Source organism: Lampris incognitus, chromosome 21, assembly GCF_029633865.1.
Source record: "Lampris incognitus isolate fLamInc1 chromosome 21, fLamInc1.hap2, whole genome shotgun sequence".
Taxonomy (NCBI): domain Eukaryota; kingdom Metazoa; phylum Chordata; class Actinopteri; order Lampriformes; family Lampridae; genus Lampris; species Lampris incognitus.
Window position 1 is genome coordinate 5,459,822 of NC_079231.1, and position 21,488 is coordinate 5,481,309.

Genomic DNA, 21,488 nt, shown 5'->3' on the forward strand with positions numbered 1-21,488 from the left:
TCTGCTGTTGGTCCCGTGTGTCCCTTCAGAACAGCAAAGTACGTCGGTTTGCCTTCGAGTTGAAAATGCAGGACAAAAGCACGTATCTGCTGGCCGCCGACAGCGAAGGAGAGATGGAGGAGTGGATCGGCACCCTCAACAAGATCCTCCACAGCAGCTTCGAACAGGCCATGCAGGAGAAGAGGAACGGAGACATGCACGACGGTGTGTCTCTCACAGAAACCTCCCTTGTTCCTTTGACTTGTGTCCTCGTCTTTAAGCAACATGCACTATTATTATCTCTCATTCTCCTCCTCCTCCTCCTCCTCCTTCTTCTTCGGAAGCAGTCATTTCATGTAATGCAGTCATCGTTTCACTACTTAATTTCTTCTTCTTGGCAATTTATATTCACCCTATCTCTCCCTAGTTTTTATACTGTATACACACGTATTATACGTAAGAATGTTGGCTTTGGCTTTTTTTTTGGGGGCGTCTGGATGGTATGGTGGTCTATTCCATTGCCTACCAACACGGGGATCGCCCGTTACCTCTGGCTTGGTCGGTCGTCTCTACAGACACAATTGGTCGTGTCTGGGGGGGGGGGCTGATGCGGGTATATATCCTGGTCGCTGCACTACTGCCTCTGGTTGGTTGGGGTGCCTGTCAGTGGGGAGAGGGGGAGAATAGCGTGATCCTCCCATGCGCTACGTCCCCCTGGTGAAACTCCTCACTGTCAGGTGAAAAGAAGAGGCTGGCAAATCCACATGTATCGGAGGAGGCATGTGGTAGTCTGCAGCCCTCCCCGGATCGGAAGAGGGGGTGAATCAGTGACCGGGACGGCTCGGAAGGGGTAATTGGCGAAGTACAACTGGGGAGAAAAAAAGGGGGGGAAATCCCCCCCCAAAAAAAATTGCTTTTTTTATTGCTCAAGCTGCTTTTATTTTTCTATTTGATACCCTTTAATACTTTTTGTGAGTGTGTGTTGATTTGTGTGCTTTTACTATCTGCCTCGGGGTCTTTTTCTTTTTTTCTATGTGTGTCTATTTGTTTGTGTGTTAACTGCTCATTTATTTTTGAACGTACATATCTCAGAGTGTCTCCTTGTTTATTTCCTTGTTTGCTGAAGACCACCTGAAGGTTTTTCCGTCACCTTCCTCCGCACTGAATGTTTAATCTCTTCAGTATTTACTTACGATATGAAGACCTCTAAAGAGGGAAAAAAAGGCACATTAGCATCATTCTTTTCTCCTCGCTTTCTCTGCATCCCCTCACAGACATGGTAATGAGTTAGTGAGACGCCGACATGTCTTTATTTTCTTCATCATCTCATCAGCTAACAGACCTCGCGTTGATCTCTCCCACAGATGACGAGCTCGCAAAAACAGACCTCTCCTCTGGAAATTTCCAGGACAGTTTTCAGGTACAGTCTTTTTTTTCCCATCTACATTAACACACTAAACCCATTTTTACCACCTGTGTTTGACCACATCAGAGCTAATATGCCTTTACCATATGGAGGAGGAGTTGCAGATCCTTAAGAGGAGCTTTGGGCATCAGCGGCTTACCACGAATTTATTAAAATCCCGTCTGGACTGGGAGTGCACCTTTATTTCTGAGCTGTGTTGCCGAAGCGAACAGATGTTATTCCTGCAAGCTAGGTCAAGTTTGGAAACAATCTCGCTTTTCCTGTAGGTGATAAGCAAGCCAACATCTGGTACAGTGTGCATGGCCTCCAAATGCAGAGGCCAGATGAGGTTAGCATGATTGCTACTTAAGCGGCGTCCTGCAGTCGAGCATGGCGTTGTTTAAACAAGACTTAAGTGTGAGCTGCTGTAACCCCAAAGACAACCTGTACACCAGCGGAGGGTGTCGGGAAGTATTTTTCAATGAAAAGCATTTATTGAAATATTTATTTATTTATTTATTCTCTCCCGGATTTTCCCCCTTTTTCTCCCTAATGGTACTTGGCCAATTACCCCACTCTTCCAAGCCGTCCCGGTTGCTGCTCCACCCCTTCATCTGATCCGGTGAGGGCTGCAGACTACCACATGCTTCCTCTGATACATGTGGAGTCGCCAGCCGCTTCTTTTCACCTGACAGTGAGGAGTTTCGCCAGGGGGACGTAGCGCGTGGGAGGATCACGCTGTTCCCCCTCAAATTCCCCCTCCCCCTGAACTGGCGCCCCGACCGACCAGAGGAGGAGCTAGTGCCGCGACCAGGATGCATACCCACATCTGGCTTCTCACATGGCCAATTGTGTCTGTAGGGATGCCCGACCAAGCCGGAGGTAACACAGGGATTCGAACTGGCGATCCCCATGTTGGTAGGCAACGGAATAGACTGCCACACCACCCGGACGCCCTTAAATCTTTATTCTTACCAGTCAGCTAGATATCCATTGCCAGATTGTTATCACTTAATATGAATCTTAGTGACACAACCCATATTGTCAGTTGATGTTAGTGAAAAACTACTGAACACATCATCCCATCCTCCATAATCCAGTTGGGGATGACACAGGCTCTCCCAACCTGGTACCTGGTACTGTCTCAGCCCTTGAAGGTCATCTATAGTGATAACCCTAATTAAGTCCATCGATGAGTGCTTCAAAATATTTACTTCCCAACAAAGTTATGCAGGAAAGAGAATCAAATTATTTACCAAATTAGCAGCTGAGCATCTTTTTGAAAGACTTTTTTTTACACAAATAATATTTATGTTGACAAATTTGACAGCAGAAAATGTAAATGAGGGGAGAGAACATGGTTAAAGACAGATTTTTAGCCATCAGGAGACGGAGACATGGGAGGTGTACGGTGGGATTCATCTCAATATTAGGAATATTTTTTCACCCCGAATGGATGTTTTTCTCCTTTTGGGTTTATTTTTTCAGTTAGGTTCTGGTTTCAGGTTTGTTATATTGATAAATGTTTCCCGGGCTTCTTGTACAGACGGTATGCTCTCATTCTGCAGTTAATGAAGCACGCTGTATGCCATTTTCAGTCACCCTCCTTATTGAATAATGAGCTGTTCAATAATGGCAAGAAGTGTTTTTGATATTCTTTTCAATAGAGTGCCAGAGATATTGAGTCCAAGATGAGGAGTGAAACCCGCCTTAAACTATTCACCTTGGACCCCGACACACAGGTGATCAAATCGATGCTTTTCAAGTCATGTATATGGGCTTTTGTATAACCAGTAATATTGTCTTCTGCACAAATGCTATCGTTAGCATAACAGTCTTTTCCCGTTGCATCAGCCAATTGTAAAAAATAATTGGTGGTTTTTAGAAACCATGACCAAGGGTTTTTTTGTCATGGAAAAGTGACTTTCACCAGCTTTTTAACAGCATCCGATGTTTTCATAGAAATTGGACTTCTCAGGGATTGAGCCTGACGTGCGGCAATTTGAGGAGAAGTTTGGCAAGAGGGTCCTGGTCAGCTGTCACGACCTTTCCTTCAACCTGCAGAGCTGCGTGGCCGACAATGAAGAGGGGCCGACAACAAATGTATGTCCCACCAGCATATCTGAGCACACAAGAAATCGTGCTTACACACACACACACACGCACACACACAATCACGCACACATTCAAATTTCACACAACTTGAGACACCTCTGTTAGATACAGCGGGTTTGTCCATGCATGCACACATACATTAAGTTGGCACAAGTCAGCGTCCGTCCAATAGGTGTGGCACGCATGCGAGTGAAAAAACACACATCTCACATATTTCTGGTAAGTGCGCTTTGGCAATTGAGGGCGAGGTCTAAATCAGTTAAGAAGATCACAGACAGCTCTGATGGTCCACTCAGCTGCCCCGCCTCCGTTATAAGTTCTGTTGGCACAGGAAATAAGTGCCTCTATGGCAACCGGCCTCGGCCTCCCACCATGCATCAGCCCTGGTTCTGACGCTGGCTTCCTGCCATCGCTCCCCGAGGTCTGGTTCTGTGGGTGTGGGACCACAGTAGCACTCAGCTGGGAAACCATAGCCATTAGCATTGCTGCGCCGAAACACAAAAACACATACACACATTCAGACGCACACACCCACTTGCATGCAGACAAACATAGACACAAAACACACTCAGCGTTATTCTTTCAATGTGGTATTCTATAAATTGTGTTCTACTCTGAACACACAACATTTATTGCACATCTGTCCGTCTTGGTAGAGGGATCCCTCCTCTGTTTCTCTCCTTGAGGTTTCTTCCTATTTTTTTCTCCACGCTGAAGGTTTTTTTTTGGGGGGGGGGTTTTCCCCCCCTTTTCTCTCCATTGTATCCAGCCAATTATCCCATTCTTCTAAGCTGTCCCAATCTCTGCTCCACCCCCTCTGCTGATCCGGGGAGGGCTGCAGACTACCACATGCCTCCTCTGATACATGTGGAGTCGCCAGCCGCTTCTTTTCACCTGACAGTGAGGAGTTTCACCAGGGGGACGTAGCGCGTGGGAGGATCACGCCATTCCCCCCAGTTCCCCCTCCCCTCCGAACAGGCGCCCCAACCGACCAGAGGAGGAACTAGTGCAGCAACCAGGACACATACCCACATCCGGCTTTCCACCCGTAGACACAACCAATGTGTCTGTAGGGACGCCCGACCAAGCCGGAGGTAACACGAGGATTTGAACCGCCGAGCCCCGTGTTGGTAGGCAACAGAATAGCCCGCCATGCCACCTGGACGCCCCTGGATTTTAAAAAAAAACATTTTATAGGGAGTTGTTCCTTATCAGATGCAAGGGTCTAAGGGCAGTATGTTGTATTGCTGTAAAGCCCGCTGAGGCGAATTTGTGATATTGGGCTATACAAATAAAATTGACTTGACTCAAACATGAAGGCATACTCATATCCATAAGAATGTAAATATGAATAGATACATCACTCACTCACTCACTCACTCACTCACTCACTCACTCACACATAAAAAACAACACACTCATAAACACAGGTAGACATACACATTCAGTCACTAACACACACACACACACACAGAAAATGGAAAGACAGTGCAATCAGTGAAAAATGAAGCTACAACATGGTTCCACGAGTGCCTGGAAAGACGAGTTTTACATTAGTGGATAAATGGCCCACCTCCACCTCTTATATACTTCCCTCTCCTCCTTGCATCTCTAGGTGGAGCCTTTCTACGTGGTGCTGTCCCTCTTCGACGTTCAGAACAGCAGAAAGATCTCAGCCGACTTCCACGTGGACCTCAACCATCCCCTGGTGCGACAAATGACCTCCACAACGGGCTCCGGCGGCGGGACGGACACTCACATCAACGGGGGCAGCAGCGACGGTCCCCTGGGGGGTCACAGACTGGCCAGCGGGCTCCCAGAGGGGGCCTTGCAGTACCCCAGACAAGGGGTGTTCTCCGTCACCTGCCCCCACCCGGAGATCTTCCTGGTGGCCAGGATTGAAAAGGTCCTCCAGGGAGGGATCACCCACTGCACTGAGTCTTATATGAAGAGCTCAGACTCAGCCAAGGTGCATAGAAAACATTGCTTTGACTTTACTGAGAGTTTTTGTGTGGCATGATGCATATTTATTGTTGTATTATATGTCGCTGTTTTGTGTGGCATAACGATTGATATGGCGTCCTGTCAGCGTGGTGCTGGAGAGAAGGCTACAAGCCAAGGGAGCTCCTGTAACATTGGTTGTTTAAGTCACTTTTGTTTCTGACCACCAATGTGTTATCCAGTGTCATTTAATCCAAACTGATTCTTACATGAGTTTTCAAGAACCATGTCTCACGACAGATGTAATCTAAACCTGAGATACATCTATCAGCTATGTGGCGCCGCCAGCTAAAGCCGCAGTGTGTAATTTCTACCTGAACGCTGGCCTCTATCATGAAGTAATGGAAACAACAACAGCAAATCAAAATGAGCAAGCAACTTGTTCTATCCTCAACAACACAAGCAAGCTAAAAGAGAAATTTAGTAGATACACAACATGTTTCGTGACATCTGCCAGTGCTGAAAGCGTTCCGTTCATACCAGTTTGCTGCAGTCGCAGCTGCAACTTGCTGAGGGCTGCAAGCGTGAACCAAGTCTTTTGGGTGGTGGTTCGACAAACAACAACAAAAATAACCCAGCCGACCCAGCTCCTGCGCATTTGAATGCAGATGTCTGTGGCGTGTGTGTATCTGTGTGTTTTAAGTGTGTTAGTGGGTGCGCATGTGGTTGGGTTGGGTGTTGTTTACTTTATTTTAATCACCACCATTAAGCAACCCCTGCTGATGTTTACTAGTCATGTTATATGTTATGCACCAGGAAAGCCAAAATATAAAGGATTACAGCTGGCATCTTTAACAGGCGTCCTATATATATATATATATCTATATATATGTGTGTGTGTGTGTGTGTTTCTGCTGCAGTCGGGGCACAGCGGCACAGATCTCAGCATATAGATTAGAAATGCTAATCCCACGGGGCGTCCGGGTGGCATGGCAGTCTATTCCGTTGCCTATCAACACAGGGATCGGCGGTGTTCGAATCCCCGTGTTACCTCCGGCTTGGTCGGGCGTTCCTACAGACACAATTGGCCGTGTCTGCCGTTGGGAAGCCGGATGTGGGTATGTGTCCTGGTCGCTGCACTAGCGCCTCCTCTGGTCAGTCACGGCGCCTGTTGGGGGGGGTAAGGGGAACTGGGTGGAATAGCGTGATCCTCCCATGTGCTACGTCCCCCTGGCGAAACTCCTCTCCGTCAGGTTAAAAGGAGCGGCTGGCGACTCCACATGTATGGGAGGAGGCATGTGGTAGTCTGCAACCCTCCCCAGATTGGCAGAGGGGGTGGAGCAGCGACCGGGACAGCTCGGAAGAGTGGGGTAATTGGCCGGATACAATGGTGGGGGTGGGGGGAAGAGAAATCCCCCCCCCCAAAAAAAAGAAGTGCTAATCCCCAGACCGCCTTGGAAGTCACACTCCCCCTTTCATTGACAGCTTCTGTCCAGGTGGCTTTTAGCATGGCCCTTAATGGGGCTGCTCGGCAGCCATCAGTAGGGTAACGGTTGAACTGGGCTGCTAACAGATGTGTGTGTGTGTGTGTGTGTGTGTGTGTGTGTGTGGAATGTGTGAATGTGTGTAACCCTCCAGATCTCCACCACATCTGTGCCCAGTTGAAGTTGTTGTCAGAGGACATGCCTGGTTAAATTTGAGCCTTTTTTAAGAAATATAACCCTGTTTAACCACAACTATTTTAACCAGGTGGCCCAGAAGGTGTTGAAGAATGCCAAGACAGCCTGCAGCAGACTTGGACAGTACAGGATGCCGTTTGCCTGGGCTGCCAGGTACTGAAAATGACTCTGTCTGCCATTATTTAGTTTCACATAGTATCTGTTACCGTCATTCAGTATGTTAAGAGCAAAGTATAGCCTTGTATTTGCCTTGTCTATTGTTGCTCTTATAAACTAACATTACAGCTTAAGTTGGACTCTAAGCTTGAACTTGAGTGGGGGCTTTCAGTTCGGTGAATGAGTCGTACTTATTCTCTCCTATGTAATCACTCCATAGAGGGATTGTTGCAGCACGGTGGCGCAGTGATTACCGCGGTCGCCTCACAGCAAGGAGGTCCTGGGTTCGAGACCCGGGGTGGTCCAATCTTGGGGGTCATCCCGGGTCGTCCTCTATGTGGAGTTTGCATGTTCTCCCCACGTCTGCGTGGGTTTCCTCTGGGTGCTCAGGTTTTCTCCCACAGTCCAAGGACTTGTAGGTCAGGTGAATCGGCCATTCTAAATTGTCCCTAGGTGTGAATGTTTGTGTGTCGGCCCTGTGATGGACTGGCGGCCTGTACAGGGTGTCTCCCGTCCTGCTGCCCACTGGCTGCTGGGATAGGCTCCAGCATCCCACGACTCCAGTTGGGATAAGTGGCTTGAATAATGGATGGATAGAAGGACTGAGAACAGAGGTACCGCGGTCGAAGCGCTAATAAAACTGCTAGCCAAAAGAACGATCTCCTTTTTTTTCTCAGGAAGCCATATTCAAAGTGCTGATGTAGAATAAGTGTGTTTTTTTTTTCTTCTCTTGTTCAGTAGATTTACTTTATATCGTATTCTCCCCATCTTGGCAGGCCTGTGTTCAAAGATGCGTCGGGAACTCTGGACAAAAGCTCTCGTTTCTCAGCCCTTTACAGACAGGACAGCAGCAAGCTGTCAGATGAAGACATGTTCAAACTGCTGACTGACTTCAGAAAGTACGTTTTTTTTTTCTTTCCAGTATTTCTCCCTCCCCCAGCTTCTCTTCATACATCACATGGACACCCATGGCTATGAATATCATTATCACGCTTTTACTCTCTTTTTCAGGCCAGAGAAAATGGCCAAGCTTCCTGTCATCTTGGGGAATCTAGACGTGACTATTGACAGTGTTGCCCCAGATGTATCCAGTAAGTATTTTGCAAATGGCTTTCTTAATTAATCCAGTGACCCCCGTTTGACCTCTTGCCTCCCGTCTCCAGACTGTGTCACTTCCTCTTACATCCCCGTGAGGAACTTTGAAGGGAATGGGCCGGGCAGTGCTCTTCTGGAGGTGGAGGAGTTTGTTCCCTGCATTGCCAAGTGTTCCCAGCCCTTTACCATCTACAACAACCACCTTTATGTTTACCCCAAGCACCTCAAATATGATGGGCAGAAATCCTTCGCTAAGGTACTGGATACTAACCACGACATACATGCCTTGCTTATTAACATGAGGCTGGGCTTTTACAAACCAAAGACGCTGGGCTTGGGTGAAAATGTATGTGTGTGTGTGTGTGTGTGTGTGTGTGTGTGTGTGAGAGAGAGAGAGTGTGTGTGTGTGCAGACTTATTAATAAAAATCTTTTTTTCCCCATTGTCCATGCTAATTTTGCTTACCTCACCACGGTGGTCCATATTTTGGCATAAAATTCAACGTTACCTGAAATTCACATACATGTTTAGACTTTGTTTTTGGATTTCCACCCCTTTTTCCCCCCAATTGTACCCGACCAATTACCCCACTCTTCCGAGCCGTCCTGGTCGCTGTTCCACCCCCTCTGCTGATCTTGGGAAGGCTGCAGACTACCACATGCCTCCTCCGATACATGTGGAGTTGCCAGCCGCTTCTCTACACCTGACAGTGAAGAGTTTCACCAGGAGAACGTAGCACATGGGAAGATCACACTACGCCCCCCCCCCCAGTTCCCCCTCCCCCCGAACACACGCCCTGACTGACCAGAGGAGGCGCTAGTGCAGCGACCAGGATACACACCCACATCCGGCTTATCACCTGCAGACACGGCCAATTGTGTCTGTAGGGAATCCTGATCAAGCCGGAGGTAACACGGGGGTTTGAACCGGCGATCCTCGTGTTGGTAGGCAACATAATAGACCGCTACACTACCCGGATGACATGTTTAGACTTTCCTGGATTTATTGGAAAAGTGATGTTTTCATTCCCATCAACTCCATATAGTGTTCTTCTTTCTCTATCTGTTCCTGTTATTCTCTTCGTTCAGCAGAGAGACACACAAGGGAAGGTTTTGGTGGGATTTGTTCAGGTGTTTCTGGTTTCAAAACATTTTCAGGAACTGGTCTCCCCTCTGCATTCTAATCGCTTTTTTTCCTTTCATTTCTGCCCCCCCCCCCATTCAGGCAAGAAATATTGCAGTTTGCATTGAATTCAAAGATTCAGATGAAGAGGATGCTCAGCCATTGAAAGTTTGTTAACCACCAACTGAACACACACACAAGCACAAATTTAATGACCCAGCTCCGTGTTGTAAAACTGAATGTCTCATTAATCTCTCTCTCACGCTCTGTCTCTCTCGTTTTCTCACTCTCTCTGGCTTTGTGTTTCTGTTCTTTATCTATCTGACTCTTCTTGTCAGTGTATCTATGGTCGTCCGGGAGGTTATCTGTTTACGAAGCAGGCCTATGCAGCAGTGCTTCACCATCAGCAAAACCCTGAGTTCTACGATGAGGTGAGAGCAGAGAGAAGATAGGGATGGAGGCATCACACACTTTCACTATCCTCACTGCAGTCAGTCATGCCCAATATTGCAGTTGACTTGGATCAGATTAGGGGTTGCACATTCATATCTCTAAAAGTATCAGTTGTAATCAGATGTCAAATACAAACTGGTTGCAAGTTCCCCGAGTGGAGAGGAGGTCGACTACTGTCAGTGTCAATAGTAATGTTTGGGTTTTTTTAATTTTGAAAAATCGGCATTCTAGCATTCAAGTTTTCAGAGCGCCCTTCTGCTAAAACTCTCTTGTCAGACCTTTTCCCTTTCGTTGTGCCAAACAAAGCTTGATGCTGTATCGGGGACTCAGATGTGGGTTTTCTCATCTGTTCCTGTAGATAAAGATCGAGTTGCCCACCCAGCTCCATGAGAAGCACCACCTTCTCTTCACCTTCTACCACGTCAGCTGTGACAGCAACAGCAAGAAGAAGGATGTGGTGGAGTCTCCAGGTAAGACACAGCTCTCAGATAACACTCGGTATATGGTGTATTTTAATCATAAGCAAGTCAGTTGGATCTCAGCACTTAGAAAAACAAGTGTGTATGCAGCTCAGGACTATATATACCCTCGACTGTAGGTTGGTTTGATTGACACTAATCCTAAGTTGGTCTTTTGTATGTTGATGGAAAGAAATCTTGGATAGAAAACTTGGTCCATCTATGTACAAATTGACTTGGCATGCATGGTCTTGATAAGCAACACAGTAGTATTATATAGTTACATTCAATTCAAGGTGTTGCCCAGTACAATAACAGTCTTGTGTGGTCACTGATGAAGCTGCTTTAATGTAGGGCTGGGCAATATATCGATATTATATCGATATCATGATAGATATCATCTGGGATTTTGGATATCGTGATATGATAGAAGTGTTGTCTTCCTGGTTTTAAAGGCTGCGTTGCAGTAAAGATGTGCAATTTTCTCAACTTATTCAACTGTTCTAGCTGTTCTGTCTCTGCCTGTTTGGGCATCATATCCACATTACTAATGGCTACCTGTTTGGGCATCCTATCCACATTACTAATGAGTACCTGTTTGGGCATCATATCCACCTTACTAATTAATGTTAATCGAAAATGTCATTTTTAAAAAATATTTTGTGAGAGCACCAGTATATTTCTATTCTCTAGATATTCTCTGGAATATTGTGAAAAATATCAATATTGAGGTATTCGGTCAAAAATATTGTGATATTTGATTTTGTTCGTATAGTCCAGCCTTACTTTAACGGAGCAGTCAGATGTTAATGCCTTACTCAGCGTTGCCACAGTGGTTGTTGCTGAAGCAGGTGGGTGTGGCTCTCATTTAATGTTCTCACCGGCTGTCAGGGACATGCCCACTTTTCAAACCTCTGCCACTCTTTAACTACTACTACTGCACAAAGTTGCAGCGTCACACCCACCTGTTCTGCATATCTGAGCCCATTCCCAGAGTGTCTTTAATCGTCTTTAAATGGTGCATCTGTCTTCTCTCCGCAGTGGGTTCGGCATGGCTACCTCTGCTGAGGGACGGCAGGGTCATCATGAGCGAGCAGCAGATGTCTGTGGCTGCCAATCTCCCAGCCGGGTACCTCAGCGCACAGGATGGTGTTACCAAGGTAACAGCGATGGGATGGAGGGGGGTGATCTAATCATGCTGATGCTATCTTAAGAGATGGACTCACTATTATCATAATTATTATTTTATTACATTGTTTTTAAATAGGAAAGGGGGCAGTCTATTACTGTAGCGCTACTTGGCATTTTCAATCAGTCAATCAAACTGTCAAGACCGGCTCACCAACTACTGTTTTACAGACCAACCACTGTCAGTCAGTCAGTCGGTTAGTCGTTTCATAGTACACTAGACTATCTGTATTTAGTACATAATAAGGCAATATAATACCTTTTCCATGTGAGCAAGTTAAGGTGAGGAAAAAGAAGCATTAATTAAGGACATAGATATAATGATAGCTAGAAGGATAGATAGATGGATATAATGATAGATTGATAGAATGAGATAGCAAGAGATAGAATGAGATAGAATGAGAGATAGATAGATAGATAGATATAATAATAGCTCGAATGATATGATAGAATGATCCAGATGATAGATGAATAGATAGAATGAGATAGATATGATAGCTAGAATGAGATAGATATGATAGCTAGAAGGATAGATAGAATGATAGATGATAGATAGATGACAGATTAATAGATAGAATGAGCTAGATATAGCTAGAAGGATATATAGATAGCTAGGTAGAATGAGATAGATATGATTGCTAGAATAGATAAATAGATAGATAGCTCGATAGATACATAGATTGACAGACAAACATACAACATGTATGGATGGATGTGATGGGTACGATACAGATGCTGGTTAGTGTAGGTAAGGGTTCAGGGTAAGTGAATGTCTGAGCGTGTGTATTTGTGAATGCTAATGAGACGTATCTGGGCCGTGGTAAGGGGGCGAGAGCACATGTTTAACAAGATGAGATGCAGACAGATAGTGGGAGGCTTGGAGTGTCTCGGGGCTGCACATTACAGAAGGCTCTGGTGGGATTTGATCATAGGCCAGCAGAGGAGCGTTTAAGCTGGTGTGGATTTAGAGACATGGGGGGGGGGGTTAACAACTACGGCACCAGGCAGACTTTGGGGGGAAATGTCACAGTGGTCATGAGCGGGATTTGAACCCATGATTTAGTAAATATGCGATGTGTATTTTCCTGCTGAGCCCTCAGGAGATGACTGTAAATAGAAAGAAAAACTAAGGTTTTACCAGACCCACTGGTCGTCTTAGATTAAATATGACCCCTGAGAGGAAACTGGGTCATTTCAGCAGCAGAGAATAGTTATTAGAAAAGCATAATGCAAACAGAGTTATCTTTGCAGATGGTAATACAATAATTACAACAAGGCAAGATGTCAGGCAGAATAAAGAAAACAACAGAGATAAACCATCGGTAATCTTTGTTGGCTTTACGCTCAAGGACGAAACAGCTTTTCTAAATGGATTTCCAAGAGATTTATGATAGAGAGACTGTTTTTTTTCCTCTCATCACTTTTGAATGACATGCATCCAGTGATAAATGGATCCGTAGTTATCTCTGTATGTTTATCCTGCTCGCTGTGATTGGATTGGGGCAATGTAAAGGTCTAACAGGCTTTAGTGTTAGATGGTGGTGAAATCTGATTATTAATTCAAATGTGATCCATCAAGACTGAGATCCACACCCACAGCAGGCCCACGAGGAATTGATAAGAGAAGCATTGTCAGCATCTTGATGCTGGACTAATGAGATACACTATAGTGTCAATTAAGGCACCAGCCAAATGGGGTGTAGTGTCACCTATAGCGTCAAACAAATCAATCCATAAAAAACGATGAATAAGGTAAAAGAATTATCTTGTGGTACCGTTTCATGTTTTTCCCCATGTTTCGGAGAGGGTTTAAGATTCAATGATCTCATCAAACAAGGTTGCTTTTGTTCCCCTAATGCATCCCTAAAATCCTATTTTGAACATACCAGGATGATTTGAGATAAAGGACTCACTCTTTTGTATGTTGTTCAGACACCGATCAGCCAGAACATTAAAACCACCTGCCTAATAATATTGTGTAGGTCTCCCTCGTGACACTAAAACAACTCTGACCCATCGAGGCATGGACTCCACAAGACCTCTGAAGGTGTCCTCTGGTATCTGGCACCAAGACGTTAGCAGCAGATTCGTTAAGTCCCGTAAGTTGTGAGATGGGGTCTCCATGGATTGGACTTGTTTTTCCAGCACATCCCACAGATTTCTCGATCGGATTGAGATCTGGGGAATTTGGAGGCCAAGACAACACGTTGAACTTGTTGTCATGTTCCTCAAACCATTCCTTAACAATGTGTGCGGTGTGTCAGGGCACATGATCCTGCTGAAAGAGGCCACTGCCATCAGGGAATACCATCACCATGAAGGGGTGTACTTGGCCTACAACAATATTTAAATAGGTGGTACGTGTCAAAGTAACATCCACATGAATGCCAGGACCCAAGGTTTCCCAGCAGAACATTGCCCAGAACATCACACTGGCTCCACCGGCTTGACTTCTTCCAATATTGGATTCTGGTGTCATCTCTTCCCCAGGTAAACGCACACGCACTCAGCCGTGCACATCATGTAAAAGAAAATGTGATTCATCAGGCCAGGACACCTTCTTCCATTGCTCCATGGTCCAGTTCTGGTGCTCACGTGCCTATTGTGTGCACTCTCGGCGGTGGACAGGGGTCATCATGGGCACTCTGACCGGTCTGCAGCTACACAGCCCCATACACAGCAAGCTGCAATGCACTGTGTTCAGACACCTGTCTGTCATAGCCAGCACTAACTTTTTCAGCAATTTGAGCTACAGTAGCTCTTCTGTGTGTAGCGAATTCAGGGGCAGCCGGGAGTGAACCCGGGTCTCCCGCACCACGGGCGACTGCACTAACCAGTCAGTTAAAAGGTCCGACCCACTAGTCAATGGGCTAGCAAGTCTAGTCATTTGTGATCGTTGCACTACCCCCCTCCTTCGGGAAGCGTGTCCCCGCGCTTCAGCATACCAACCCCCTCAAACCTCTGGGTGCACGCACTTCTGATGGCCTCATGGTCTCACCATCCCACTTTTGACACCGATGTAGCGAATTCAGGGGCAGGCGGGAAGTGAACCCGGGTCTCCTGCATCACAGGTGACTGCACTAACCAGTCAACTAAAGGGTCCGACCCATTAGCGTATGGGCTAGCGAGTTTAGTCATTTGTGATCGTTACATGTGGGATCGGACCAGATGGGCTAGCCTTCGCTCCCCACGTGCATCAATGAGCCTTGGGCACCCATGACCCTGTCGCCGGTTCACCTGTTGACCTTCCTTGGACCACTTTTGGTAGGTACTGACCACTGCATATCAGGAACACCCCACAAGACCTGCTGTTTTGGTGATGCGCTGACCCAGTCATCTAGCCATCACAATTTAGCCCTTGTCAAAGTTGCTCAGATCCTTAGGCTTGCCCATTTTTTTCGCTTCCAATACATTAGCTTAAGAACTGACTGTTCACTTGCTGACTGACACTTGCTGCTGTCAGTGGATTTAATGTTTTGGCTGATCAGTGTATGTTGGAGTAATGAAAAAATACTCAAGTCTCGATCCTCAGTTTTCCTTGGTTGTCTTTAAAAGAACCAGTTTTCATCAATACACTGTAGTTATGCATTTACCAATCATAATATTTAATATAATATCCATACTATTTTGACATTTTAGAGGAGTATTTTTCTGATTAAGCTACTTTCATTCTGTTAGAAGTGCAGTAATTTTTATACTTCTTTGCCCCCTTGTCTTGGCAGCATTCTGGTCCAGAGATCAAGTGGGTAGATAGCGGGAAGCCACTTTTCAAGGTCTCTACTCACCTTGTTTCCACCGTCTATACTCAGGTTCGTGTGGATATTTCAGTCCATCCACACACACACACACACACACACACACACACCCACATACTGGATATGCAAATATTGATACACACATAAACACACACACAGCTCCTCTTGCAGCACATAATTAATTGCATGGCTGGATGACTTAGTGGGTCCATTGTAAGACCACAGTTTGATTTGCACTCTAGTCAATGTGCAGTTAATCTTCATCAACAATCACATGTCCCGTTGAAGTGTCCCTACTCACTTTATTTTACCTCATTCGGCATCAACGGGTCAGCTCAAGGCTTGAAGTTTAGATTTTAAATGTAGACTGTATTGACACGGTGATATCCTCCATTCAGGATCAGCACCTGAACAACTTCTTCCATCACTGTCAGAGCATGGAGTCTTCAGAATCGGCCTCCGAGGGAGAGCTGATTAAATACCTGAAGGTAGTCATGTTTTTCCTCTCTCTCTCTCTCTCTCTCTCTCTCTCTCTCTCTCTCTCTCTCTCTCTCTCTCTCTCTCTCTCTCTCTGTCTCTGTCTCTGTCTCCGTCTCTCTAGGTAGACATGTTTTTCCTTTCTTTCTTTCTTTCTTTCTTTCTTTCTTTCTTTCTCTCTGTCGCTGTCTCTCTCTGTTTCTGTCTCTCTCTTTCTTTCTTTTATCTTTTTTTACACACACACGCACACACACACATTTAATGAGCTGACTTCATGTGTTGTAAAACTGAACATTATCTCTCGCTCTCTCTCCCTCTCTCTCTCTCGCTCAATCGCTCGCTTTCTCCTTCTTCCTGCTATCCATCTTCCTGCCTTCCCCAGAGCCTCCATGCTATGGAAGGTCATGTGATGGTCAACTTCCTGCCCACAATACTCAATCAGCTTTTCCGCGTACTGACCAGAGCCACACACGAAGATGTGGCTGTCAACGTGACCAGGCAGGCCAGACACACACACACACACACAATTAGACATAAGCCCTGGCATCACACACATGCATTAAAACACTGAGTTTTCAGTCACTCATCTATAATTTCTGTTTCCTTAACTCAGGTGAAGGTTGAGAATTGGACCACCTTTGAACCATTTCAACGAGCTGAAACTAAGGAAAATTTATGATAATGACACTTTTCATCTTGTTCTCTGTTCCAAAGGAGGCTATTTTTCTGCCTCTTTGCATTATCCCCTCGAAAGACAATAGACACCCTCACCTTTAGGGAACGTTTTCCGTGGGTGTTTTTATTCCTCTGTTCTGTTCCTGTCTGGTCTTTGAAGCTCTGTCGGTCATGTCTTAATGAGCCGTCAGCGCCTTAGTCACACTGTGTAATTCTCATCGGCAGCTCGTCCGCTCTCTCACCAGCTTCCGCTTCGTTGGGTCTTTCTTTTATGTTTTTCGGTCCAATTTCTTGCTTCAACCCCCCCTTTAATAACTACCCTGTCTCTCTCTCTCCCTCTCTCTTTGTCTCCCCCTCCAGAGTGATGGTCCATGTCGTAGCACAGTGTCACGAAGAGGGACTGGAGCATTACCTGAGATCCTATGTCAAGGTTCCATATTTTCCATTTGTGATGTCGTTTTAAACTATTGTTTCCCTGACAGCATGAATAGCAATAATGAGAAATTGTGTAGTGCATTTCAAAACCTCGGGTCAAAGCAGTTTCTTTAAAGTGTAACTGAAAGAAAACTATGATAGCAAAAGCAAAAACTCTATAAGTGAGTTTTTAGAAAGAAACTACACACACACACACAGCATATACGCGTGCATAGTATGACTTGCATTTTAATATATGCACTCACCACACACACATGAATATCCACTTGCAGTACTCTGTGTGATTGTTTTTTCTGTCTTTTCAGTTCGTTTTCAAGCCACAGCCCTTTATGACCACCAGTGTTAAAACCGTCCATGAGGAGCTAGCTAAGGCCATGACGGCCATATTGAAGCCATCCACTGACTTCCTCACCAGTAACAAGCTGCTGAAGGTAGCTGACATTATTTACTGCTGCTGATTTCTGAAGGGTTCATTCATGATAGGCTCAGACAGAGGATATTACTGTTTTCAGAAGGTTGGGGGATTTCACCTCTCCATCCATCTTTCATAATGAACAAGACCTTTTAAGGTATAGTAGATAGCATTCCTGGACTCCGTAATAGCACTTTTACAGACCTGGTTAGTGTTCATGAAATGTGGGAATGACTTGGAGTTTGAAAGATAAATCCTCGATATACGGCATCTTTTTTTGTGTGGATTCAATCGATATTTGTGTTGCAGCACTCGTGGTACTTCTTTGAAGCCCTAGTGAAGTCAATGGCTCAGCATTTGATTGAGAGTGGAAAGGTCAAGGTAGGTATTGATCGACGTTAGACTCTCCTTTTACTCTTTAGCCTCCCCCAGTCTCTTGTTTTGTCTGTGCTTCTCCCCCGCTTCAAGGTTTTCTTCCCTTTCTTTCTTTCTTTCTTCCAGCTCTCCCGGAACCAGCGTTTCTCTGCGTCCTTCTACCATGCGGTGGAAACTTTGGTCAATATGCTCATGCCGCACATCACCCAGAAATACAAGGACAATTTGGACGCAGCTCGCAATGCCAACCACAACTTGGCAGTTTTCATCAAGGTTGGCATCACCCCCGGTCCCTGCAATGCAGCATTGTCTCTTGAACTTTTAGATTAATTAGAAAAATGCCCCATGGTTTGGGCAAATGGCGTTTTTTTGTTGTTGTCTCTAACGTTGTGCAGGGTGGCATTTTGGGTGAACTGTTTCTAATACAGATTGTCGAGAATGAAGCATTAAATTATCATGCATCAAACTCAAAGCATCAAACCGAGGCAGCTCAGTTCAATTGAAACCAGTTCAGTGACGATAATTTTTCATCTTCAGTCAACTCGCAAGGACAATTTGCTTTGCTTACAGAGATTAAGAGGAAGCATTTTACAAGTCATCAGATGTGTTGAGTTTAGATTTGTTGGGTTCAAAGCTCTTAACTTTTGTGTTGTGTGTGTGTGTGTGTGTGTGTTCACACAGCGCTGTTTCACATTCATGGACCGAGGTTTCGTCTTCAAACAGATCAACAACTACATGAACTGCTTCGTTCCTGGGGACCCCAAAGTAATAAGCTGTGCTGTTTACTACATTTGTTGGTGTTTCTTTGATATTTTTTTTTCATCCAGCTAATTGACCATTAAGTCAATTAATGCCAGAGGCAAATCCTTTAGAACGAGTTTGAACCCGGTCTGTTAAAGCAGATAGAAAACTTCCATGCACTTTTTATAGTTTGGTTTGTTTCCCTTTTCAGACACTGTACGAGTTTAAGTTTGAGTTTCTGCGGGTGGTGTGCAACCACGAGCACTATGTCCCTCTCAACCTGCCCATGCCCTTTGGAAAAGGCAGAATCCAGAGATTCCAAGGTAAACTAAAGAGAGCGAAAGCTAATGTGTTATTTTACATTTGATAGTCTTCATTTTGTACTAATAACGGGTTGCATTTATACATTCTATGATCTTCAATACATCAGACTGTTAACTGGTTGTCTTATTGATTGGTGTCGATCCGTGGATTGATGCTTCTTGCAGACCTACAGCTGGACTACTCGCTGACAGACGACTTCTGTCGGAACCACTTCCTGGTTGGGTTGCTGCTCCGGGAAGTGGGCGGGGCTCTGCAGGAGTTCCGAGAGATCCGACAGATTGCCATCCAAGTGCTCAAGGGCCTTATGATCAAACACACGTTTGACGACCGCTATGCTGCCAAGGTATGTTTTGCGAGCTCCCGCCCAAACAGCTGTTCTTAATAAGGTAACCATTAGTGCTATTTTCAGGGTTTGTTTTTATGTGTGCGTGAAAGGTAATGCACTAAATGTAAAGAGCCGTTTTAGTAGCTAATTTCTTGGTATTTCTTACTAGTGCCATTTCCCACTGGGAGCTTAAAACTGCTGTGACTGATCCGAGCAGACGTCTTAGTTTACCAAGACTTGGACTTGCTTATGTAACAGGTCTATTAGTGTCGTTCATTTTTTAAATGGATAAACAGTCAGAAATTTCTTCTAAATGAAGGCACAGATACTGTTTATTACCCACTCTGATACACAAAACAGTCTGTGCAACATATACGAATGACTGTCTCCTCCCAAGGAATGCATATTTCTGTGCCGTCTGTCTCTGGTCAAACTATGGTCCTGGTTTGACTACAGGAAGACAGAAATAGGATGGCTGTCAATCACCTAACCACTTGGAGCTGCTGCTACTGACCGGCAGTTGACCACTGCAGCCGACTGTCTAACCACACCCCACCTTGATGGCTTGACAGCATCAAACCCTTCCACACAAATATGAAACTGATAGAAACTGCACAAGCTAATTTCATTTTCGGTTTCTTTAATGATTCATGAAAACCCATGTCGTCCCAGAGTCAGCAGGCCAGGCTTGCCACCCTCTACCTCCCCCTGTTCGGCCTGCTGCTGGAGAACGTCCACAGACTCAATGTCAAAGAGTCGGCCCCTCTCATTGGCAACCACAATGTAAGTCTGGCACCTAGTGGTTATATTATGAGTAGCAGCTTATGTTCACAATACAAGTCATATTTTCAAGTTTTTCAAAAAACAGAATAAACTGACAAATTTTGTTTCAGTTTATTCTGTTTTATGAAATACTTGAAAATATGACTTAGGCCATTATTTTAAGAACGTGACGAAAAAAGAGTATTACTGCCTTTTCCCTCTTAGGTTTTTATTATTGTTATTGTTGTTATTATAATACCATCTAATGGGTTTCACCTGAAAATTTTCCTCTTTCATTAGAATGCCAGAGAGGACGCTCTGGGAAATAACTCCATGGTCACCCCCCAGAAACCTGGTGCCTGCCTGGAGAATCCCCTTCATAAGGATGTGTTTGGGGTCATTTCTGGAACAGGTAAATGCCTCCTCTTCCCCCTTCCCAGAGGAGTATTTGGTACCACTTAACAATAAGACATGCTTTGTAAAGGTTACTGTAAGTGTTACTAATTATTTTATTAATAGTAACACATTTATTAATGCATTTTAAATCAGTTATAAATGGTAAATGGATTGCATTTGTATAGTGCTGTTCTAGCTGCAACAGCCACTCAAAACACTTTACAATCAATTAATGTTACCCACACACACACACACACACACACACTCATACATCGATGGCGGTTTCAGCCATGCAAGATAACAACCAGCTCATCGGGAGCAGTTAGGGGTTAGCTGGTAAGCTGTCTTGCTCAAGGGCACTACAGCATTTTTGCAAGGAGGAGTCAAGGATCGAACCGGCAACCCTCCAGTTGCCAGACTACCTGCTCTACCTTCGAGCCACTGTCACCCTCTAAGATATTATAATAACACAATGATAAAACCACTTTTTGGGTAGCAAGGTTGGGAGCCCACGATGGGAGAGTCTTTATGGACGTTCTCTCAGAGACAACATGACTAAACGAAGATATGAGTGCTCATGCTAAATCATCTTGACCTAAACCTGTTTTCACTTGACCCTCAGTCCCCATGGTCCCCTCGGTCCCCATGCCTCAACTGTCGTACAATGAACCATGGCTTAATTACCTACAGGAGACAATAATTATTATTAATTCAAACAAAACAATTACAGCGTTTGAGCAGTGTTGTGAAGTGTAACGTTTTGAAAAAGACTTCATGCAGAAAATATGCCCGTTTTACATTATGCACAACAAAGGATTTTTATGTCTATGTACCGATTTTTGATTTTGTCCTGACTTGACCGAAGCATGAAACCCAACATAGTATTTAGACATCGCTGATCCTGAGAGCCTGTACTGATATAGTGAATCCAGTACTTGAGTTGAGCTACAGTGACTGTAATTCAGATGTGCTGTTTTTGTCCTGTGTCCCTGCAGCCTCCCCTCACACATCCACTCCCAATGTGGGCTCAGTTAACCACGCAGACTCCAGAGGCTCCCTGGTCTCCACCGACTCCGCAAACAGCCTGCTGGAGAAGAGCAGCGACAAGACCAACTCTCTGGAGAAGGTAAATGGATGGATGAGTGTCTGAATTAGCACTGGTGATGACTGTACGATAACCCCCCCCCCCCCAACCTCCACCCTCCGCAGCTCTGCATTGAT

The 21,488-nt window shown here is 45.1% G+C and overlaps 1 protein-coding gene across 1 annotated transcript in view; it reads left to right on the forward strand.

Moving 5' to 3' along the window:
* LOC130131510 (dedicator of cytokinesis protein 9-like) overlaps positions 1 to 21,488 on the forward strand; it is a 59,580-nt gene that overhangs the window by 13,677 nt on the left and 24,415 nt on the right. Inside the window, exons 8-33 of the mRNA XM_056301211.1 lie at positions 30 to 204; positions 1,344 to 1,399; positions 3,052 to 3,126; positions 3,347 to 3,487; positions 5,115 to 5,468; positions 7,190 to 7,272; positions 8,052 to 8,174; positions 8,287 to 8,366; positions 8,439 to 8,626; positions 9,594 to 9,659; positions 9,830 to 9,922; positions 10,303 to 10,414; positions 11,444 to 11,562; positions 15,313 to 15,399; positions 15,744 to 15,833; positions 16,205 to 16,320; positions 16,858 to 16,927; positions 17,238 to 17,363; positions 17,654 to 17,725; positions 17,846 to 17,992; positions 18,401 to 18,484; positions 18,672 to 18,783; positions 18,949 to 19,127; positions 19,782 to 19,892; positions 20,172 to 20,283; positions 21,263 to 21,393. Of these exons, the coding sequence (XP_056157186.1) occupies positions 30 to 204; positions 1,344 to 1,399; positions 3,052 to 3,126; positions 3,347 to 3,487; positions 5,115 to 5,468; positions 7,190 to 7,272; positions 8,052 to 8,174; positions 8,287 to 8,366; positions 8,439 to 8,626; positions 9,594 to 9,659; positions 9,830 to 9,922; positions 10,303 to 10,414; positions 11,444 to 11,562; positions 15,313 to 15,399; positions 15,744 to 15,833; positions 16,205 to 16,320; positions 16,858 to 16,927; positions 17,238 to 17,363; positions 17,654 to 17,725; positions 17,846 to 17,992; positions 18,401 to 18,484; positions 18,672 to 18,783; positions 18,949 to 19,127; positions 19,782 to 19,892; positions 20,172 to 20,283; positions 21,263 to 21,393 (3,102 nt within the window). The remainder of the gene's footprint in view (positions 1 to 29; positions 205 to 1,343; positions 1,400 to 3,051; positions 3,127 to 3,346; positions 3,488 to 5,114; positions 5,469 to 7,189; positions 7,273 to 8,051; positions 8,175 to 8,286; positions 8,367 to 8,438; positions 8,627 to 9,593; positions 9,660 to 9,829; positions 9,923 to 10,302; positions 10,415 to 11,443; positions 11,563 to 15,312; positions 15,400 to 15,743; positions 15,834 to 16,204; positions 16,321 to 16,857; positions 16,928 to 17,237; positions 17,364 to 17,653; positions 17,726 to 17,845; positions 17,993 to 18,400; positions 18,485 to 18,671; positions 18,784 to 18,948; positions 19,128 to 19,781; positions 19,893 to 20,171; positions 20,284 to 21,262; positions 21,394 to 21,488) is intronic.